The following is a 22,101-nucleotide window of genomic DNA, read 5'->3' as shown; positions in this document are numbered from 1 at the left end:
TTTTAATTCAACGTGTGAGTGCGTTTTAAATGTGTGTGCGTCTTCTAACGGAAAGTCTGTGTCTCAAATGAAAGCGCGTCTGTTTTAAATAAAAGTGTGTGTGTGTGTGTGCGTACTTCTCTAGAGCATTGGTCTGTCAGATGAAGGTATGGACAGTGTGAGTGCAGATGGTGTGTTGAATCCCAAGGACAGCCAGCCAGCCAGCCAGCCAGCCAGCCAGCCTGTGACTCAGCCTCAGCAGAGACAACAGGCAAGAACGCTCTCTCTCTCTCTTTCTTTCCCTCTCTCCTTTCCCTCGTTCTCGCTCTCTCTCCTCTTTCATTCTGTCCTCTCCTGCCTCTTGTTCTCTCTCTCTCCTTTCTCTCAGTCTTTCCTCTCTCCTTTCTCTCAGTCGGTCTCTTCTCTTGTTCCCCTTCTCCTCCTCTGTTTTGCTTCATCTCCTCATGGTCCTTATTCTCTCTTTCTTTCTCTCACACTGTCTTTCTTTGGGATTTTTCAGAAATATGATTTTTCTCACCCTCTTCTCTTTCTCTCTCTGTGTCTCTCTCACACACACACTTTCCACACCACACTTGTACTTTCTCTCCACCCCTCGCCCACACTCTTGCTCTTTTTCTCACTTTCCCTTCATCGTGCTCTCCAGTGCTCTTCCTCTCTACCACTCTCCATCTCTTTCTCTCCGCTTTGTCTCTTGTTTGCTTGCTCCCTCACTCGCTATTTGTCACTCGTGTTCTCTCGCTCTGGTTTTCTAATGTGCTGTAATTCTCACCCTTCTCTTTCTCCGTCTCAGGTTCTCACACTTCTGGTGTTTTTGATCTGTTTCTCAGAGGCATTTTTTGGTATTAGTGTGAGTGTATGGAGAGATAGAAATGTAGATTTCTTGATATATGTGAGGAGAGAGAGAGAGAGAGAGAGATAGAGATAGAGACAGAGAGATGACAAGTAGCAATGGGCCCAGGCCGAATTCAAACCCAGCAGTTTGCTGTGGCCTTTGGCCTACGTGTTCTGCACATGTATCCAGTGAAGCACCCTCTGACATCTGTCCCTCTCTATCAGTCTGTCTCCCTTCAGTGTTTTCTCCAGTGCTCTTTCACTCCGCCCCTTTCAATCTTCACTCTTTGACTCTGTCTTTCGATGGCTTCCTCTTCTTGGTGGATAGACACACTGGTGTGGAGATCATGTGAAGACTGGGGGGGAAGCATAGAAACTAGCCCTACTCTACATGCAAGTAGGCACATGATGTGTGCGTGTCTGTGTCCGTGTGTGTCACAGTATTTTTCTGCGTGTGTGTCTGTGTTTGTGTGTTTGTGTGTGTCTGTGTGTGTGTGTATGCGTTTGGATGTGTGTGTGTGCGTGTGCTCTAGTGTAGCAAGTCTATCCAGAGGATTCTGTTGACCTTCTCAGGAGTGATTCAGTCTTGCAGAAGAAAACCAGGGACTGTGAAGGTCCTGAGCTGTCAGCAGTTTGGTTTGATACTCCCTCTCATCTCATGCCCACACACGCACAAACACACATGGGATCCGACAGCACAGACATATACCATTCATATGAATGCATATACCCCACATATGCATTAACGTGAAACTGAGATCTACCCCCCCACACACACACACACACCGCACATGCATTCGTGTCAACTTACAAACAGAGATCTTTCACAAACACATACACACACAAACACACACAGTTTACACACACTGGCACACACACAAACTCAGTGCCACACACCGACACACAGATCTCCCTCCATCCTGTAGCTTCCTACCACTGGATGTGTACATGTGCAGCTGTGGAGTGCTGTTTAAGCCTGACTGGGTTCGTGGGCCTGTGCTCCGACATGCATGAGTAGAACTGTACATGTCTAAATACCCTGCAGGCCTGCTACAGAGCACTAACACACTGACACAGTTATCAGACCACACTAATCATGTCTGGGACTGTGCGTGGGTGTGTGTGTGTGTGTACGTGTGTGTGTGTGTGTGTGTGTGTACGTGTGTGTGTACAGGTGCTCTCCACATGTGTGTGCCATGTGTGCCACTGTTCATCCATAAGCATCTTTTGACTTTCAGGTAGAACCCTGGCTCTCTCTATCACACACACACACACACACACACAAGCACACACACATACACACACACACAAGCACATGCACATACACGCACACACAAGTACACACACATACACACACACACAAGCACACACACATACACACACACACAAGCACACGCACGTACACACACACACAAGCACACACACACACACACACATAAGCACACATACATACATTTGCGGACGCACAGGCGCATGTGCACACAATCATGCTGATGCCTTTCACACTATCGTCTCACCACTAAGATGCAGGGGAACATGCGCCCACACGTCTTTGACATACACAAACTCTCCACTAAATCTGTCAACAATCCAGTGTGAAATTAAAAAACTGACGCCGTTTAATCCACGTTTAATCACCCACTTTGAAGACTCCATCCTAACGAGCAATTACAGCCCCAGTTCTCTTCACGATGCAGAACCAGTTCTGGGCCCGGAAGCTGGATCTGGGGCTAAAACATGACTGAACCTTCTTCTATCCTGACAAACTCAACTTCCTCTGCCAGTCCCACAGCAGCACTAGGAGTGATCCGTCTCTGCCTCAGCATCTGATTTGGACTGATTTGGTCTTGGGAATAAGGGGGGAAATGGGGGGAAAAGAAAGAAAGAAAGAGGGATGGGAGGGAGGGAGGGAGGGAGGGAGGGAGGGAGGGAGGGAGGGAGGGAGGGAGGGAGGGAGGGAGGGAGGGAGGGAGGGAGGAAGGAAGGAAGGAAGGAAGGAAGGAAGGAAGGAAGGAAGGAAGGAAGGAAGGAAGGAAGGAAGGAAGGAAGGAAGGAAGGAAGGAAGGAAGGAATCAGATGTGTCACCTCATCTCTGAAGAGGTGGAGCTTGTCTCACTGAGTGATCGTGATAGGTAGCTGGAGACAGAAATAGCACCACTCTGAGAAGAGCAGGAACAAATGCCTTGAGATAAATCAACAACAACATCAATTCACAGAATAACACCACCGAAACAAATGAACTCATCTACCAATTGCCTGGATCAAGTACAAACAGAGAGGGAGAGATGAGGGGGCGATGGCGACGAGAGATGAACAAGAGAGAGGGTGGAGAGAGAGCGATGGGGAGGAGAAAGAGAGAGAGAGGAGGGGGGAGAGAAAGAGGGAGGGAGGGAGGGAGGGAGGGAGGGAGGGAGGGAGGGAGGGAGGGAGGGAGGGAGGGAGGGAGGGAGGGAGGGAGGGAGGGAGGGAGGGAGGGAGGGAGGGAGGGAGGGAGGGAGGGAGGGAGGGAGGGAGGGAGGGAGCTGGTGATGGTAGGTGTTTCTCGAATGATGCTGCTTCATAATGTGACGGTCTCAGCTGTAGACACAGACAAGCTGCCATGACACCACCTTCATTATGGCTCCATAGCAACTGTACATGTGTGTGTGTTTGTGTAGGTGTGTGTAGGTGTGTGTATGAAAGAAGAAGAGACAGAGTGAGAGCGACAAATAGAGAGAGAGGGGGGGGGGAGGGAGGGGATAGAGAGAGTGAGTGAGAGAGAGAGAGAGAGAGAGAGAGAGAGAGAGAGAGAGAGAGAGGGGGGAGAGACAGAGAGAGAGAGACAAAGAGAGAGACAAGAGAGAGAGAGAGAGAGAGAGAGAGAGAGAGAGAGAGAGAGAGAGAGAGAGAGAGAGAGACCCATCAATCAAGCCCACATCAAAATAAAAGATGGGTTTGTGTTTGACATCACTGTGTGAGCGGTAATCTAGTAGAGCCACACGTTCCTAGAGTGCTGGTTCAGATGAAGACTAGCAGGAAGGTACCAACTCTTGTTCAGTGACATCACACCGCTCATGTTTATTCAGTGTTCCTGAGATAACGCTGCTGAGCTGGGCCACAGGCAGAATGAGCTGCAAGCATAGGTCTATCACACAGACACATACACACACCCACACACCCACACACCATATACAAGCACACAAACACATATGGGAACACATGTTCACGCATCATGTACACACATTGGCACACAAACACAAACCATGTACACGCACCCAAACACATATGGGAACGCATACACACACTCGGGCACCATGTTCAAACACTGACACATACCCACTCGAACACACACACACACATATGCCCACACATGCTGAGGTAAGTATTTATATCTTGGTAGGTATAAAAGTATACTGGAAACTACAGTCGGACCAGTATTTCTCTCCTCAGACAGAAACAGCAGTGACCCTCATCTGTCAGCCATGGTTATGATGATGTCATGACAGACATACAGGAATACAGGAAGGCTGTTTTGTTCATCATTATCTGTCATTTGTATCTTTGTACAAGACAGAAGAAATGAGTGTATGCATGTGTGTATGTGTGTGTGAGTGTTTGTTAAAGTGTGAGAAACAGAGACAGAGAGAGACAGAGAGAGAGAGAGAGAGAGAGAGAGAGAGAGAGAGTGTGTATGTGTGTATGTGTGTGTGTGTGTGTGTGTGTGTGTGTGTGTGTGTGTGTGTGTGTGTGTGACTGTGTCTGTGTGTGTGTGTGTGTGTGTGTGTGTGTGTGTGTGTGTGAGAGGGAGAGATAGTGTGTGTGTGAGTGTGTGCGCCCCAGTGAGTCATAAGAGGCAGAAGATGTGCAGAACCCCCATCCACTTGGCAGTGTGTTTGGATGCATGTGTACTTTGGGGAAATGCACGTGGGGATGTGTGAGTGGGTTTGCAACACACACAGAGAGAGAGAGAGAGAGAGAGAGAGAGAGAGAGAGAGAGAGAGAGAGAGAGAGAGAGAGAGAGAGAGAGAGAGAGAGAGAGAGAGAGAGAGAGAGAGAGAGAGAGAGAGAGAGAGAGAGAGAGAGAGAGAGAGAGAGAGAGAGAGAGAGAGAGAGAGAAAAAAAGAGAGAGAGAAAAAGAGAGAGAGAGTAAGAGACAGAGAGAGTAAGAGACTGAAGACTTAGAGACTTGCAGTCTTAGAGATAAGCTCCTTTCATTCTCTCCAACTTCTATATTCAGACGCCCCCCTCCCTCCCCCATCCAGTCTGTTCCCCTCCATACAGCCCCCTAGCAACCCCATGCACCCCCCTCCTCCAGCCTCCTAACATTCTTTACACAGGAAGATCAGTTCTCATCTCCCTTATACCCCTCCTAGCCCAGTGGGCAACTAGCCCATGTAGTCTAGCTGGGTCCTGGAACAGTCCTAGACTTGGTTCTAGATCAGTGCTTGATTGGTTCAAACCCATTCCTAGCCTGGTCACAGCGCCCTCCAAACATCTTAATAGTCTTCCTAGCCTGGTTCAAAAACAGTCATAGTCTGGTTCTAACCCAGTCCAAACCCAATCCTAGCCTGATTGGTAGTAGCGTAATACTAGCCTGGTTCAGTCTTAGACAAGTTTCCACCGAGTCCTAGCTCTGCCCCTGCTCTTCTCTAGCAACTGTTCAAATTTAGGAGACTGTCTGTTTCCAAGGTGAAGCCTGAAAACATCTCTATTGTGAGACTGCTCTCCTTTCCACTCTTACTTCGTAGAGACGTCAACCCTGCCACTACAACTTTACAAAATACAGAGTCCTACTATATTATATACATAAACAATATATAGTAGACATCAGTGGGCACCTTCTGAACAAATGCCTGCCAGTGTTTTTTTTTGCCAACTCAACACATGGACAAACAACACCAATTCTATGAACCGAGTTTCCAATTTCATAAAATGTGCATACGCTGAACCAGCTGGAATGAAGAATGGAGTACACACGCCCTCTGGTGGGAAAAGGAGAAAGGTGCAGCATGACATTAATAAAACGACAAGGAACCAAATAACAATGGCAACCACCCTCCTCGCTACACCACGTGCGAGTCCAGGCCAACACAGCCGCGAGGCTTTATATGTCAGAGGGTGACATATTAATTATGCCTAGCTAATCAACCCAATACCCATATTACGGGAATACTCATATTACGGGGATTGCGATAAATATTTTGATACTTCAAAAAAGTACCCACAGAGAATGGCTGTACACAGAATATGCTGATCAATTATTTAACGTCTTTTTTATTGTCGCGAGATTGAACCCATGAGGATGCTAGACATTTTGGTGCAGACAGGAATAAATACCAAAAACAAACACTAGGTGGAAAGCACGAGCAACCAGCCCACCAATTCTGCAAGCACCCAGGAATACGCTGTGATTTGCCTGTTATTTCAATACATTAGTGGCCCCGCCGTCTTATTATTATCCCACCACAGACTCAGGTATGAGCTGATCACGTCATACGTTTTAGCAGAGGCCCACAATATGTGGGAGGAAGCGTATCTGTCAACGCTAGCGGGGCCCCCTTTATCTTCTATAGGAAGGCGTAGCCTATCCCTTTCCCTCTCTCTCCATTCCTCTCTCTCTCCTACACTCACCCTAACACACACGCATTATAAGTCTACTATAGCGGTGCAATAGTGAGCCAGAGGTCGTCCTTCGCATTTCAAACTGTAGGCCATTGGGGCGAGACCTCAGAGCGCATCGCAGCAATCAGACCCAAACCGCGCCGATTTAACCAATCCAAGCAAAGTACGCGCTTTGCCGGACGCACATTCACGCCAATGGTTCTCTGACGGGTCGAGCGCACGAGCTCCCCGCAATCCGCGTTATCGGCAGCTCAGTAGCCAAGGAACGGGGTGGCAGCCAGGAGAGGAGGAGAGAAGCGGAGGACAGAGAAGAGGAGGGGAGGTGGCTGAGCTTACTGAGGACCGACGACGAGAATAAACAAACACGCCACATTATAGGGTAGTCTGTGAGGACGGAGCATACAAACCGTGAACTGCTGATATTCTGAGTGGAGAGAACTGACGCCCGAGGTGACAAGGATCTTCGACTGAGTAAGTACTGTTTTAAATGAACTCGTAGTCACTGTATGTATAGAGCTGCAGCAGGGTACTCGAACTGATTTCATAAAACGGTCTAGTGTTGACATAGAAACGAAGCTGTATGGAAAAAAAGGTTCAAGCGAGCCTCCCCCGGCGCTGCGGAGGGATGGAGAGGAGATGACTCGGGCCCGGGCGAAGCCATCGAGATAATGAAGCCTTTCCTGTGCGACAGTCAAATTAAGTGACTACATTGTGAACCTGTTGTTTACAATAACATTGCATAAACCCGCTATGATGGCGACGCATCTTTTTTTAATTTGGGGGGGAAAACATGTCTATTACCTCGTGATACCAAAATCACCCAAACAGATGTTTTCATTCATTTTAAATGGTGGCAATAGCTCGTAATTTGATAAGAATATGATTCAGCGCTGATTGTGCTGTTTGTTGGCCGTCCCCGTGCAGGTTATTCAGGTAGGCAAACCCTATTCTGTTAAGTGGACAGGTGCAACACCGCGACATGTTTACGCAAACACAAGGATGATCCATCATGTATATTGATCTGTTCGCCAGGCGAGTGTTTAGGGGTGAAGGGCAGTCTGGGTTTTTGCCTCGGCGGGCATTACCAGTGGCGCCACAAACCAGACATAGCCAGAGAAGAGATGCTGGCGGTGTGTTTTTGCTTTTTCTTTTTTCCCCCGTTTGAATGCGATTGAGTGCGAGGGGATTTCAATGCTGTGTTGTGGTGTGCGGGGTCCGTTTCAACATGGCGCGTTTGAGCCGATAACCATGGATATTACATACTCTTGTCTGGAATTTTCACTCTAGACTGCTCCTGCTGCAGCATTTTACTACTCTGGGTTCAGTAGTCCAGGGAGAATACATTTATTCAGCTTTATTCGGCACAAAAACTCGCAGTCGCTTCTCACGCATCTTCCCACACCTTCGTAAATCAAGGCCAAGACACCCAACGTCTCAGATTTTTCTTTCAATCTTTGTAACAATAACGATATTTTGCGAACTTGCGGAAGCCTATTTGTTTGGTCTTTATTCTCGAAGGTTTCCATTGTATGTTCACTGAGTTCCTGTGAGACTCATGGGTGTCCAGGGAAGGGAAGAGACGGGGGACAACATCTTTGTTGACTTGGCCCAGGTTGCCGACCAACAATAGGAGACGTGCATCTGAGCACACCGCACCCAACTTTTTGATGGATTTCATGGAGACCCAGACAGACAGAGACATCAAAGTAGATCTCCATACTAAGACAAGTATATTTGGAACGTGGTCGGTTGCTTAAAAAAAGCATATAAGACACGTCAATAACAAAGAACATTCTATTCTAACTTTCAGATTATGTCTGGGACATGAATATCAACTGGAATATTTGATTAGATCCATCTAGCCTGTATATCCACCACAGAACAGCTATTGCTGAGCCGGCATATAATTGACATTATCTACACATTAACACTTTTAATCTCTAGACATGTTTAGTGATTGGTTTGATGGCCTGTCTGAACTCTATTTGCATCCGGTGTTGAAGTCCCAGTTCCCCAGCCCCCGGGCCATAGGGTGAGGGTCGGGCTGCGCACTGGGCAGGGGGTTGGGACCGCCAGGCGAGGCTGTGGATCTATATCCGGCCTCCAGATATAGGTAGTGTCAGACAGACAGAAGAGATAACTCTGGTGTGACCAGCCATGGTCAGACACCCTCACTGGCGAGGAGTGTCTGAGGAGAGGGCTGCTGTGACTCTTTCTCTCTTGCTCACACAGTGTATCTGTCTCTATCTCTCTCACACTCAATTTCTCCCCCTTCTTCCTCCCTACCTCCATCCGTCACCCCGTTCTCCTTCTCTCTAACCACATCCCTCCCTCTCTCTTCCCCCTCCTTTCTCTATCTCTTTCCCTCTCTCCCACTCTCTCCCCCCACCCCCTCTCTACCATAGATGAAGGACATACTGGAGTGTAGCTCTTCCATGTAGTGACACTTATTATAATTATTATTGTTATAAAAAAATGATACATCTATCAAGGCACGATGATGGTTGGTTAGTATAAGGCTTAGACAATCATCCAGATGGGGGAATGTGGTAGAGAGGGAAAAGCAGAGAGACAGAGAGACAGAGAAGGAAGAAAAGAGAGAGTTAACTTCATTTCTGCACACAAATCGACAGCTGGCTGCATGACCCAGGTCTCTGTCTCCACGGAAACTATTCATGTTATAACCTTCTAATATCTCTCTCTCTCTCTCTCTCTCTCTCTCTCTCTTTCATCCTTCTCATGTCTTGCCTCTAATTCTCTTCCTCCTCACTTTAATTCACTTTCTCTCCCTTCCCTTTGCTCTTCTCTTTCTCCCCTTTCTCTCCTCTGCCACACTATATAAGACAGACAGAAAGAAAGAAAGGATTTGTGTGTTTTTTCCCCAGTCAATTTTCTGTTGTTTTCTTATAAACTGTCATTTTTAGCCTCTAAATCCTTTTAATCTCAGATGACAACACAAAGACCAGAGCTCATACACACACATACAGACGGATACACACACGCTCACCACACTCACCACACATACTCATATGATAGTCAGCAGTTGGGTGGTAGATGGATCATATCTAAAGCACTATTGATAACTAGTTAAAGAGGACTCAATTTCTCTATGTGTTCATTGTGAAACCAACCTAACCCAGAACCCAGTCCCCAGGCTAGCATGCCACACACACTCACATATTGTCTCTCTCTCTCTCTCTCTCTCTCTCTCTCTCTCTCTCTCTCTCTCTCTCTCTCTCTCTCTCTCTCTCTCTCTCTCTCTCTCTCTCTCTCTCTCTCTCTCTCTCTCACACACACACACACCATCTTTCTATCTCTTTCACACACACACACACACATTCTTGTTATCTCCTACACACATACGCAGAAGTACTGTATCAAAGGAGAGTTACCGGTACCAGGGATTAGGACTGTTATAACATCAGCATCTGATTATGCAATTCATAGTATAAGGGAATACCAGGAATACCAACTGAACTGGGCCTAATTAAGTTCTAGTAGCATGTGTAATAGAGACTGTAAAGCCAGGTTAAAGTGTTGAGCTACACTTCCTGTTCCTCTGACCAGAAAGAGAACGAGAAACAGCAGTGGTAATGCGTAAACTGCTACCAGGTTATCAACACTGCCCATGCTAATGCTGTTAGCATGCTAAATCTATTAACCCTGCCCAAGCTAATGCTATTAGCATGCTAATGCCATTAACCCTGCCCATGCTAATGCTCTTAGCATGCTAATGCTGTTAGCATGTGTGCACAATGGAAAGCCTGGAGACAGAAGGTTCTGTTCAGGGGACTGTTTCCTCTCTGCTGACACATCACTCTGCTTCTTGTTCAAGCTGACGTCCTTCATTGATTGAACAAAACACGCGCACACACACACCTGTTTGAGTTTGTTCTTTGTCAGAATTGAATTACATTCCCTGATGGTCCTGCAGACTCTTTCTAGCTCTGTCAGGAAAGTCACACATGTACACACACACGAGACACGAATCATGACGGTGAGCTCACTCAAACATGTGACATAAGTGATGGACGTGTGTGTGATGTCACACGCACGCACACACCATTCCAAGGCCCTTCCCAGTGTCCTCCTCATGTCTCTCAATGGGATTCCTCTTCAGTTTCCCTGGATTTTTGTCCATCTCGACGCAGTATGTTTTGGAGTGTTTCGCTTCCCTTTCTCTCCAGTGTTGGGGTGTTTCGGAGTGTTTCGCTTCCCTTTCTCTCCAGTGTTGGGGTGTTTCGGAGTGTTTCGCTTCCCTTTCGCATCCCTCTCTACTCTGGTTGGTCTCATATCTGGGTTTCCTCTCCAGGAGCCTCAAGCTTCCACTTCACAACCTTTTGGGGTTTGTTTTGGCCCAAGATTCTTTAGCATGGCAGACTTACTATCAGTTCTAGCCAGATACAGCTGTGTGTGTGTGTTTAAGGGAGGGAGTTTTTGAGAGAAAGGAGTGAGGTAGTGTGAGGGTTTGCTCGTGAGAGAGAATGTGAGTGTGAGAGAGATAGACAGAGAATGTGTGTGTGTGTGTGTTTGAGAAAAAGAGAGAGAATGTGGTTGTGTGTGTGTGCGAGAGGGCATTTTTGGAGTGAAAGAGAACGTGTGTGTGGGTGTGGGTGTGTGTGAACGAGTGACAGAGAAAGAGAATGTGTGTGAGAGTGATATATAGAGATAGAGACCATGAGTGCGTGGTCACAGGAGGGAAGAGTATTATTGTCCCTCTGACCTCCTGGCCTCAAGGAAGGAACAGGAGGAAGTTGAGAGGAGGAGGAGAAGGGGAGAGGAGGAGAGAGGATGGGAAAGGAGGGGAGAGGGGAGAGGAGAGAGAAGGGAGACGAGGAGAGAAGGGAGGAGGAGAGAGCACGGCAGAGGAAGGGGGAGACACTCCAGATGTGTGTAGTAGAAGGATATGACACTGGCTTCCTCTTCCCTTGCGTTCAAGTGCACAGGCTGGTCATTAGGTTCATGATAGATGGTCGTTCTTCAGTCAGAGATGTGCACCGCCAGCAGTGTGTGTTGATAAGGCCTCCAGCAGTGTGTGTGCTGGTATCCGATGTCCGTATGCTGTTGTCTCCTAATCCAGGGTATTGGGTGTCTGTTTAACATAATCCCAGATTAGCAGTTCTCAGACCTGGTCTAATCTGACGATGTGTCACCCCTAGCCACGACTCTCAAGCCTGCACATGCTTCACTGAGAACACATCTAGAATCACAGATTAATCATCACAGGTCGAAAACTACTGTTCTAGAATCACCGATCAATAATCACCGTTGTAGAATACTAGATGAACCATCACAGTTCTCAAAATACAGATCTAATATCCTAGATTGATGACCAGAGTTCTAGATTTAGAGTTCTAGAATCCCCGATCTGGTCCCCACACCCAAGTCCTGGGTATAGCTGGTGGGATTTGATAAATGTGTGACATGTTAGGTAGACGCGAATGTGTGCAGGTTTCAGGGGCTCCGGAGAGATACATTTACATTTATATGTAGTCATTTAGCAGACGCTCTTATCCAGAGCGACTTACAGTAAGTACAGGGACATTCCTCCTGAGGCAAGTAGGGTGAAATGTCTTGCCCAAGGACACAACGTCATTTCCTTAACGGCTCAGCCACATGACTCCCTAGATAGGCAGTCTATAGGTGGTGTATTCCATCCCCAGGGCGCTTGACTGCACTGGTTGAGTGGAGGCCATTAGGAAGACAGGAAGCACGTTTAAGGCTTGGTACTCAACACAAGCGACTAATGTCTTACTGGAAAATGCTGCTCCAGCAATATGTCTGTCTGCCTGTTTTCTTGTCTGTCTGCCTGTCTAACTGATTGTTTTTTTTGCCTGCATGCTAGTCTGTCTGCCTGCCTGTTCTCTCTAACTTGCCTGTCTGTGTGCTCTGTATGGCTGTCCTCCGTTGATCGGATCAGCCCAGACGTTATCCAAGCGAGCTCTGCTCTGGTCTGACTTCAGCTGTCCAGTGTCTTGGGGGTCTAGTGTGGTTAGGGTTAGTGACAGCTGGAGGTCTGATGAGGTTAGGGTTAGTCTATAGAGCTGGGGTCTGCTGAGGGTAAGGTTAGTCTATAGAGCTGGGGTCTGCTGAGGGTAAGGTTAGTCTATAGAGCTGGGGTCTGCTGAGGGTAAGGTTAGTCTATAGAGCTGGGGTCTGGTGAGGGTAAGGTTAGTCTATAGAGCTGGGGTCTGGTGAGGGTAGGCTTAGTCTATAGAACTGTGGTCTGGTGAGGGTAGGGTTAGTCTATAGAGCTGGGGTCTGGTGAGGGTAGGGTTAGTCTATAGAGCTGGGGTCTGGTGAGGGTAGGGTTAGTCTATAGAGCTGGGGTCTGCTGAGGGTAGGGTTAGTCTATAGAACTGTGGTCTGATGAGGTTAGGGTTAGTCTATAGAGCTGGGGTCTGCTGAGGGTAAGGTTAGTCTATAGAGCTGGGGTCTGCTGAGGGTAAGGTTAGTCTATAGAACTGGGGTCTGCTGAGGGTAAGGTTAGTCTATAGAGCTGGGGTCTGGTGAGGGTAAGGTTAGTCTATAGAGCTGGGGTCTGGTGAGGGTAAGGTTAGTCTATAGAGCTGGGGTCTGGTGAGGGTAGGCTTAGTCTATAGAACTGTGGTCTGGTGAGGGTAGGGTTAGTCTATAGAGCTGGGGTCTGGTGAGGGTAGGGTTAGTCTATAGAGCTGGCGTCTGGTGACGGTAGGGTTAGTCTATAGAGCTGGGGTCTGCTGAGGGTAGGGTTAGTCTATAGAACTGTGGTCTGGTGAGGGTAGGGTTAGTCTATAGAGCTGGGGTCTGGTGAGGGTAGGGTTAGTCTATAGAACTGGGAGTCTAGTGCAATGAGATGAAGAAAGGGAGTGGGAAGGGAAGAGAGGAGGGGGAGATCAGATGATGTTCTGTGAGGGCTCTCTATCCATGTGATGCTAATGTGGTTGGGTGTAAAATAGTTTTACTGTAGCACTCCATATGTCATTGCCAGGGCAACATGCTCGAAGACTCTGAAACAATAAACAAACAGGCAGAGGATACAAATAACAACAAAATAATGTCACGTTTTCTCAAGCTTTGTAACACAAGGTGTTGTTGCCATGCACCCAGCCAGTTGCCATAGCAGCCAACGATTCCAGGCTCTCTCTATGATTCACGCTCTGACAGGTTGAGGGAAAGGGGCGTGGCTACTGGGAATCTGTTGAAAATCAACTCAGGCATATTCTCTCTCTGGCTCTTTCTCTCTCTCTTTGTGTCGCTCTTTCTCTCTGGTTCTCTCTCTCTTTGTGTGTGTATCTCTCTCTGTATCCCTGTGCATCTCTCCCTTTCTCTCTTTCTCTCAGAATGGCTGAGGTGTCACAGGAGGAGAGACTTCAGGCAATTGCTGTAAGTCTAGTACATCACACACACATCACACACACACACACACACACATACACACACACACTCACACACACACACACATAATCAATATAATGTTAGCAGGTTTTAGAAACAACATCATCATTGCATCCTGTTCAGTGGTCAGCCCTCTGCTGAAATGGCTCTCTGGCCTGTTAGACCTTTTAGACCCCATATACTACCCCATTAGTTCCCACATAAAGGACACACAAGCAGCACACGCAACATTCTCCTCACTAACTTTATAATTAGAGCCGTGTGTGTGTGTGTGCAGGAGAAGAGGAAGAAGCAGACAGAGATTGAGAGCAAGAGGAGGCAGCTGGATGATGACCGAAGGCAGCTCCAGCATCTCAAGGTAAACAAATACACACACACACACACACACACACACATACAGTATATACTGTACAGTATACACAGATACACACACGCATAAACACACATACAATATATAATGCACAGTATACACACATAAACACACATACAGTATATACTGTACAGTGTACACACGCACACATACATACACATGCACACACACCCATGTATATGATACAATTTACAAACAAATACACACGCATACGCACGGATAAGCGCAGCCACACACACACGCGGGCGCGCAAGTGAACCGTTGGATGTCTGTGTTTGCCATCACCTCTCTGTCACCTCTGCTCTGACACAACCGCAGAGATGGAAATACTCCCTATCTCCACGGTAACGGAATGTTCTGTATGGCCAGCAGATAACGCCTGGACCAAGAGCTGCCTCACGCACTCGATATATCCACACACACACGCAAAACACACGACGCACACACGCACGCAAAACACACGACGCACACATTCAGCACACACCTATAATACACACGCCTTGTGTCAGAGCTGGCTTCTGAGTGTGTATCACAGGACTGTACAGGGCTTCTGGAGCTGGCATAGATGAAGGGCTTCTATGAGAGTCAGCGGAGTGCACTTATGACCTTGCGTGCACCCAGATCTCTATTTTGGTGCTAGTGTGTGTGTGTGTGTGTGTGTGTGTGTGTGTGTGTGTGTGTGTGTGTGTATGTGAAATGTTTGATTGTACTGTGTAAGCCAGTCAGAGTGGGGTGCGGTGTGTGTGGGAGCTGTTTCCTGTTTAGTGGGAGTGGGTCACAAATGTGTTTCCTCTGGCTAAGCCGTCTCTGCATTGTCACAGGCTTCTGTATTCTTCAGACCAGAGGAACACACACAGGCACACACATGAACACATGCATACACACACTCATGCATACTTGTGTGAAAAGCTGAATCCTGATTTTGGTGTTTAAGGATTTCGGTAAAACCTTTTATAGGTTTATGTAAGTATACAGGTTTGTATAAGTGTGTTGGTTTATATAACTATGCACATCCCAACGGTGAACAACTATACACACGCACACATACACGCACATACCTACACACACGTGTGAAGGTGAAGCTGTAAACACTGAAATACCAGGTCTGTTGTTAATTAGCAAATTAGCATATGTGATGATGCAAACACTGGCCTTAAGCTACCACCCAGTGTGACGCCTACAAATGGACCCTAGCCTAACTTTAACACCATGACTAACTCTAACACCATGCCTAACTCTAACACCATGCCTGACTCTAACACCATGAGTAACTCTATCACCATGACTAACTCTATCACCATGACTAACTCAAACACCATGACTAACTCGAACCCCATGACTAACTCTAACACCATGATTAACTCGAACACCATGACTAACTCTATCACCATGACTAACTCTAACACCATGACTAACTCTAACACCATGACTAACTGTAAAACCATGACTAACTCTAACACCATGACTAACTGTAATGACTAACTCTAACACCATGACTAACTCTAACACCATGACTACCTCAGATGGCGGGGTCAGGTGGCTGAGCGGTTAGGGAATCGGGCTATTAATTGGAAGGTTTCTGGTTCAATTTCTGGTCGTGCAAATTGACGTTGTGTCCTTGGGCAAGGCACTTCACCCTACTTGCCTCAGGGGAATGTCCCTGTACTTACTGTAAGTTGCTCTGGATAAACGTAACTCTAACACCCTGACTAACCATGACTAACTCTAACACCTTGACTAATTCTAGCACCATATGCCAAACACCATGACTAACCCCAACACACTTACTAACCCCAACACTTGGACAATCCCTAACCCTAGGTGGAACACACACTGACCCTTTCCCCAGAAAGAAAAGATCCACCATTATTTTTTTCCTGTTTCTGAATTACAGTCATATTTGTCATGCTTTGTTTCAAAGCATGACAAGCAAAGTTTGTATTTCTGTGTGTGAGAGAGAGTGGAACTGAGAGAAAGAGAGACAGCAAGAGCGACAAAGAGCAGCGAGAGAGAGATTATGGCTAGGGCCAGTGTGTGCAGAGTTAGCAGGTTTCACTCCAGAGAACAATGTGGCAGACGTGAGCTATGGACCTATGCTGCTTTGGCTGCTGTTTTCTGCTGTATGTGTGTGTGGATGTGCGTGTGTGTGTGAGTGTGTTTCTATGTGTGTGTTTGTGTGTGTGCATCTGTGAGTATGGTATGGGTGTGTCTATGGATGAGGATATCCAGTGACGTCAGCCAGCCGGCCTGCATGTGGGAGGTGGAGGAGAGAGGGAGGGATGGAGAGAGAGAAAGGGAGGTAGAATGAGAATGGGAGAGAGAGAGAGAGAGAGAGAGAGAAAGGTAGCGAGCATGAGAGGGGTAGGGAGAGAGGGAGAGAGAAAGGGGGGGAGGGTTAGGGTTGGGTCTGATACTCCAGAGACAGATAAAGAGCTGGAGTATGTAGCTGGAGTGTAGGATTACAGCCATAGAGCAGAAATAGAGAGAAATCAATGTTAGTGAGCGTGCAGGGTAAAGACCAGTAAAAGCTTCCATCGCGGTGGGCAGGGGAACGACCGAACAGACAGGAGAGAAAGAAAAAGACATACCGATGGACAGACAAAAGAAGGAATGATATCGTGAAGGGATGGAGGGGAAGTGGGGGCAGAGGAAGGGGAGGGAAGGGTGGGGTGAGGGGAGCGAAACAGGGAGTTTTGCTTTGGAAATTCTTGTTGCATCACTGGAGAGGAATCCACATAAAGCTGGCTACCAGAGCTGCAGTCAGTCCGTGGGTCCCCATACAGAGTAGAGAGTCTGGCTGAACCATAGACACACCCAGGGAGACTTAAAACAAGGGTCTTTTCACTCTGAAAAGTCTCATTGGCACACCGTGAAAATTCATCAGGCGTGATAGGGGAGAGAATGTGAGCACTAGAGAATAAGAAAGATGGAGACGGATCGACGGGATGGGAGAAAGGTGGCGAGAAGTAGAGGGCGGAAAAGAGAGATTGGAGAAGATGGGAGCAGTCAAGGGGAAGGGAGAAGGCAGGATTAAGACAGGAAGGAGAGGGAGAAGTGGAGGGGAAAGAGAGAAGGAGCAGTGTAGTCAAGGCGGTAGGGAGAAGTGGAGGGGAAAGAGAGAACATATTTAGACAGGGTGGGAGAATGAGAGGGAGAAGTGGAGGGCGAGAGAGCAGGAGAGGTCTAGACAGGGTAGAAGAGAGGACGAGGTCTCCAGTGGTGCCAGGCAGTGGATCTCTGGAGGGGGCAGTTCCCTAGCACGGTCCCTGGTCCAGTTGGCAGCAGAACCTGGAGCTGGTCTGTCAGAGAGAGGACAGATGGGTGGTGGACGGGCGGTGACTGTGACCTGTAGTGACCACAAGGGGCAGTGTGTGTGTGACTAATACTCTTAACTGTCCTTTTGGTGTTGCTGCTATGATACTCTGGTACACATATACAAATACACACAGGTACACACATATATATTAAATATATGTAATATAAGGGGCAGTGTGTGTGTGACAAATACTCTTAACTGTCCTTTTGGTGTTCCTGCTATGATACTCTGGTACACATATACAAATACACACAGGTTCAAGTACACACCCATCCTGAGTCCTTGCTGTGTGTGTGTTCAGTCTAAAGCCCTGCGGGAGCGCTGGTTGCTGGACGGCGCGCCAGAGGAGGAGGAGACGCAGAGGCGTCTCCATGACGACGAGGTGAAGACCAAACTGCTGGAGCAAAACATCACCAGGTCAGGATGCAACTGGGGAACCGAACCCGGGTCATCACCACCTCCACAGACATCTCAACTCACGTTACCCCTGTGTGTGCGTGCTTGTGTGTGTGCGTGTCAGGCTGGAGCAGGAAATCGAGGACCTGGAGACAGGCGTGGCAGATGATGGGGGCGTGGCCAAAGAGAATGGAGGTGACACTAAAAGCATCTATATGGATCACATGGTCTCGTATCCCTCTCCTCCTCCTATAACTCTTTTTCTCTGTCTCTCTGCCTCTCTCCCTCAGTCCCCCTATTTCTCTTTCTCTGTTTCTCACATTTTTGTCTATCCCTCTCTGTCTCTTCCCTCCTCCAACATTCTCTCTCTCTCTCTCTCTCTCTCTCTCTCTCTCTCTCTCTCTCTCTGTCTCTCTTATTTCTGCCTCTCTTTTTCTCTCAATGTCAGCGTCTCTCTCTTAAACTTACTCCCTTTCTATCTCTCTCTACCCCCCCCCCCTCCATCTAATTCCCTGTGCTGTGCCACTGCGCCCCCTGCAGGTGAGAACGGCGTGGTGCAAGGCAGCAAGGTGGCGGGCCAGACCCCCAGGAGGGAGGTGGGGGGCATGGAGGCCAAGCTGCTGGGGCCGAGCCCGGACCAGGCCAGCGCCGAGAACCCCGTCACCCTGGTCTTCATGGGCTACAAGACGGTGGAGGAGGAGCAGGAGAGCCGCGCCGCTCTGGGCATGGAGGGCGTGGACGGAAACGTCAAGGCTGAGTTTGTGGTCATCGAAGACGGGGAGGGAAAGATGGGGGGGGAGGGCGGAGCCACGGGGGAGGCGGGGCCCCCCAACGGGAGCATGGCAGAGAAAGGGGAGGCCAATGGAGGTGGGGAGGAAGGAGAGAAGAAGGAGGATGAGAAGAAACAGCCCTGCAAGTGTTGCACGATTATGTGAGTGTGTGTGTGTGTGTGTGGAGTGGAGTGTCTGTGTGTGCGATTGCGTGTGTATACGTGTGTGCTTGGGCATGAGTGTTCCTGCGTGGGTGGGCTTGAAGGGTGTGTGTGTGTGTGTGTGTGTGCATATGCATGTGTGTGGAAGAGAGTGTGTTCTAATAGGACTGGAAAAAAAACTACAGTTCAACACCAGAAAAAACTACAGCCAAGATGGCAACCGCTGAAGCCAATTGGACATCTGCAGCCACCCTAACAAACATGGAGACGCAACACTCTCAAGTATTCTCCTTTCTCTGATATGTATTTAGTTTTTATTTCTATTGATATTTTTCTATTTTTCTGTCTTGACATTTATAATGTATTCAGTATGTATATCTTTATTATTGAACTGTATGTAATTTTGTTGTTATTGTTGAATAGAACATGTGACAGCTCTCTAGGTTGTACTGTTACATCTGGGGAGGTCTGGAAACTTCTAATCTATGTCATTTAGTCACTACAAAGAAATATGAAGGACACAGGCGCATATGTATATTCCTCTGTGTATCTAACTATTTATCAATCTATTTCATAATACGATTATGTCTCCAAGATATAATTTTGAATAGTATTTTAATATATTGATATCAAATTATGTTTTTTACAGTGTGTATTTATTTGTTTTGGGTTTTATTTTGAATCATCTCCAACCACTATCTGCATGAAAGCTTGTAAGCGTACCATATTCAGTTAAAATCACGAGGATATAAAAAATAAGTGCTGTCTAAACTCCTGTCCTCACCTATAGTTGTCATAAGCCTTTACACAGTGATATGATTAACTGTTGACGGTTGTCACAAATACGGAGCTGACCCAGAGGCTCATCACAATGACACTTCATTACAACATAACATGTACCTGTAAGCCTGTGCTTGGGCCCTGTTCAGAAGAGAGAACCACACTGCATCAAAGATCACTGCGAGTCAACTCATCCCTGCAATGCTTCTTAACGCTTAGCAGTTTGGTTGTGTCAGCAATAATGTCAATGTTGCGTCGAAAGAGGACCACTGCATGAACAGGTCGGACAGGTCCATTCACCATCATGTTTCCCTTGTTTTCTCATGAATGTAATCTCGGGTTTAACTGGGACGCCGTGGAGGGTGGAGCTGGCCCCCCTGCATCTTTCATTTCCATACGAATCAAACCAACCCAGTCCCAGACAGTCCTCATGACTCACTGCTGGTTCCTGCTGACCAACCAGGGAGGTCATCTAGCTTTGACACCCTGTGTGTCCCTCTGGTGTTCTAGATTTAGAGGCTGTGGCTGCAGAGCACGCTAGCCAGCCAGCCAATCAGTCAGCCAGTCTGTAAAACAGTCAGTCAGTAAGACAGTCAGTCGGTCAGTAAGACAGGCTGAGTGTCCCTCCATGGTGGGCCGTGTGTGGACCCAGAGCCAACAGAACCCCCCCGAGGTTGGTGCTAATTCTCGCTCTCCGCTCGCTTTCTCCCTCCTCCGGCTTGAGGGACTTTCTATGACCGAGTTGTTGTCCTTCTTCTCATGGACCCTACTGTTGCTCTACTGCCCTGTGGTTAACACCAGAGAAAAATTGCCTTGTGTCTAAAAGAGCAGGAGACCTCCACACACAGCCGTGTGTTTCCGGTGTACAGTTCCAACCTTTGTGTAACTGACTTGTTCCCTGTCATGGTTTCTATTTGGCCCCCTGTGTTAAAAGGGGCAGCATTGTATTTGATGTGATTACTACATCTGTGTATTGTCGGTGCCTTTTGTCAGGTTCAATTGGTTGGGCCAGTGAGCCCTGGGTTTCCCAGCTCTGGGCCCGCCCCACCATCACCCCTCCTCAAACCCAAACACTAGGATCCACACCAGATGGCAGACTACGTGAAACTCAGGCATACGCCCTACTGCCCGCGAGGATTTCCTGTATGCCCTGTAGAATGAGCAGTAAATGGGTGGGGGACAGCATTGGAAGGAGAGGAGGCTTGGTACATTGACGATATGCCCACTACTTCATACCCAACGACACCACTTACTCACCTCCGGTTGTTAGTTTCGTCCACACATTCATCCCAGGGTCTTGTGTCTCTTTCTCCAGAGTGTTCTGCCCAAGCAGTTGGGGGTGTCACTGGTCCCGGAGCTGAGAAGCCCTGTGTCAGACCAACGGCCTGTTCATCTATTCTGTGGTCGTCCAAATGTTTCATCTCTAATAAAATTACTGTTTGTTTTCAGCTCTGCATAAACTGTTGTCTTATTTGATGAAATAATGCTGAGAAGACAGAAAAAAGACTCAAACACACACACACAGATAGCAGCCATCCCAGGCAGTGCTAATGGTGAGAGTGGGTTAATGTCCTTTGCCTCCTAAGGGGTTAAAAGCATTACTGTGGGGCTAATGGAGCCACTCTGTCTCTGTGTCTGGGGTCTCCTTGGGAGGGCTGCAGGGGAGCACACCCTTCTATAGTACTAGAAGGATGTAACGAGAGAGGCAGTATGCAGAGCAAGACTGAAACATAGAAAACCAGGTTGCTATTTTTTTTACAATGCAAACTATGTCAGACAAAATAGTATTACATTATATTTATAGCTTATCCAGTATGTTTAATAAGGCTTGCTGGTGCTTAGAAGGATGATTGGCAAATCCATTGGCAGACAACAGTGTGATTAAGCATGTTGAACAGTGTTGAATATTGTCCCCACCCCACCACACACACACACTTTTAAAATCTCTCATTGGCTCGGCCCTATGACCATTTTCCCATGTTATGAGCTTTTCTCTGTGCATAATGCACTGGTGCGCACCACCTACCGTACTTAAGTGAGAAAGAAATATAAACTAACAAAAATAAGAAAATACAAGACATGCATAAGGAGAAGGGGGATTGAGTGATGGCGTTTCCACAAACAGAATTCTCTCCTCTCCTGCGGAGGTCCACTTGCTGAAATTAAGTTGACTGATGCCCCAGTCTGACGGCGGAAGCTCTACGTCTTTGAGTTGGGGTTGATCACGGGTCACGCACATAGGTCAACACACACAAAGCTTATATGTTTCGTACATGCACATTAAATGCTCTTCATACATAAGTTGCACCTTAGGCGTAGGTTTCATTATACATGGGGACATGTGGGTGGGTGGGTGGGGGGGGTTGGTTTACACAAGTTCGAGTGTTATTGGTCAATTGGGGGAGATGTCTAGCCTGGAATGGGTATTGGTGGAAAGGTTAAAAGGGGAGGGTTAATGTACGGGGCTTTTTGGACCTGAGCGGTTAAGCAGACAGGTTT

General features: G+C 47.6%; 1 protein-coding gene and 1 long non-coding RNA gene across 3 annotated transcripts; both read left to right on the top strand.

Annotated features, from left to right (window-relative positions):
- Positions 1–6,470: 6,470 nt before the first annotated feature.
- Positions 6,471–18,826, top strand: palm1b (paralemmin 1b). Of its 2 annotated transcripts, none has more exons than XM_084684207.1 (6): positions 6,471–6,903; positions 13,755–13,797; positions 14,087–14,167; positions 17,797–17,912; positions 18,016–18,086; positions 18,432–18,826. In XM_084684207.1, exons 2-6 carry the CDS (start codon positions 13,756–13,758, stop codon positions 18,824–18,826), a joined length of 705 nt encoding a protein of 234 aa, XP_084540333.1. In that variant the 5' UTR covers positions 6,471–6,903; position 13,755. The 2 variants fall into 2 exon arrangements, with proteins under 2 accessions (XP_084540333.1, XP_084540343.1); XM_084684217.1 differs by lacking the exon at positions 6,471–6,903 and adding an exon at positions 9,287–9,300.
- A 2-nt stretch (positions 18,827–18,828) lies between these two features.
- LOC146299129 (uncharacterized) lies at positions 18,829–21,062 on the top strand. The gene is made up of 2 exons (XR_014734613.1): positions 18,829–20,807; positions 20,918–21,062. It is a non-coding gene; the product is annotated as an uncharacterized LOC146299129 (long non-coding RNA).
- Positions 21,063–22,101: the final 1,039 nt, after the last annotated feature.

The sequence above is a fragment of the Hypomesus nipponensis genome, chromosome 3 (genome assembly GCF_054491055.1).
Source record: "Hypomesus nipponensis isolate SF chromosome 3, ASM5449105v1, whole genome shotgun sequence".
Taxonomy (NCBI): Eukaryota; Metazoa; Chordata; class Actinopteri; order Osmeriformes; family Osmeridae; genus Hypomesus; species Hypomesus nipponensis.
This window is presented reverse-complemented; position numbering and strand designations above follow the sequence as displayed.

Bases quoted from the DNA above. Each gene is read 5' to 3' on its own strand.
- palm1b (XM_084684207.1), top strand. From the start codon at position 13,756: ATGGCTGAGGTGTCACAGGAGGAGAGACTTCAGGCAATTGCT. The intron at 14,168-17,796 runs GTAAACAAATAC...GTGTGTGTTCAG, and splicing joins GGCAGCTCCAGCATCTCAAG to TCTAAAGCCCTGCGGGAGCG. The intron at 18,087-18,431 runs GTGACACTAAAA...CGCCCCCTGCAG, and splicing joins CGTGGCCAAAGAGAATGGAG to GTGAGAACGGCGTGGTGCAA.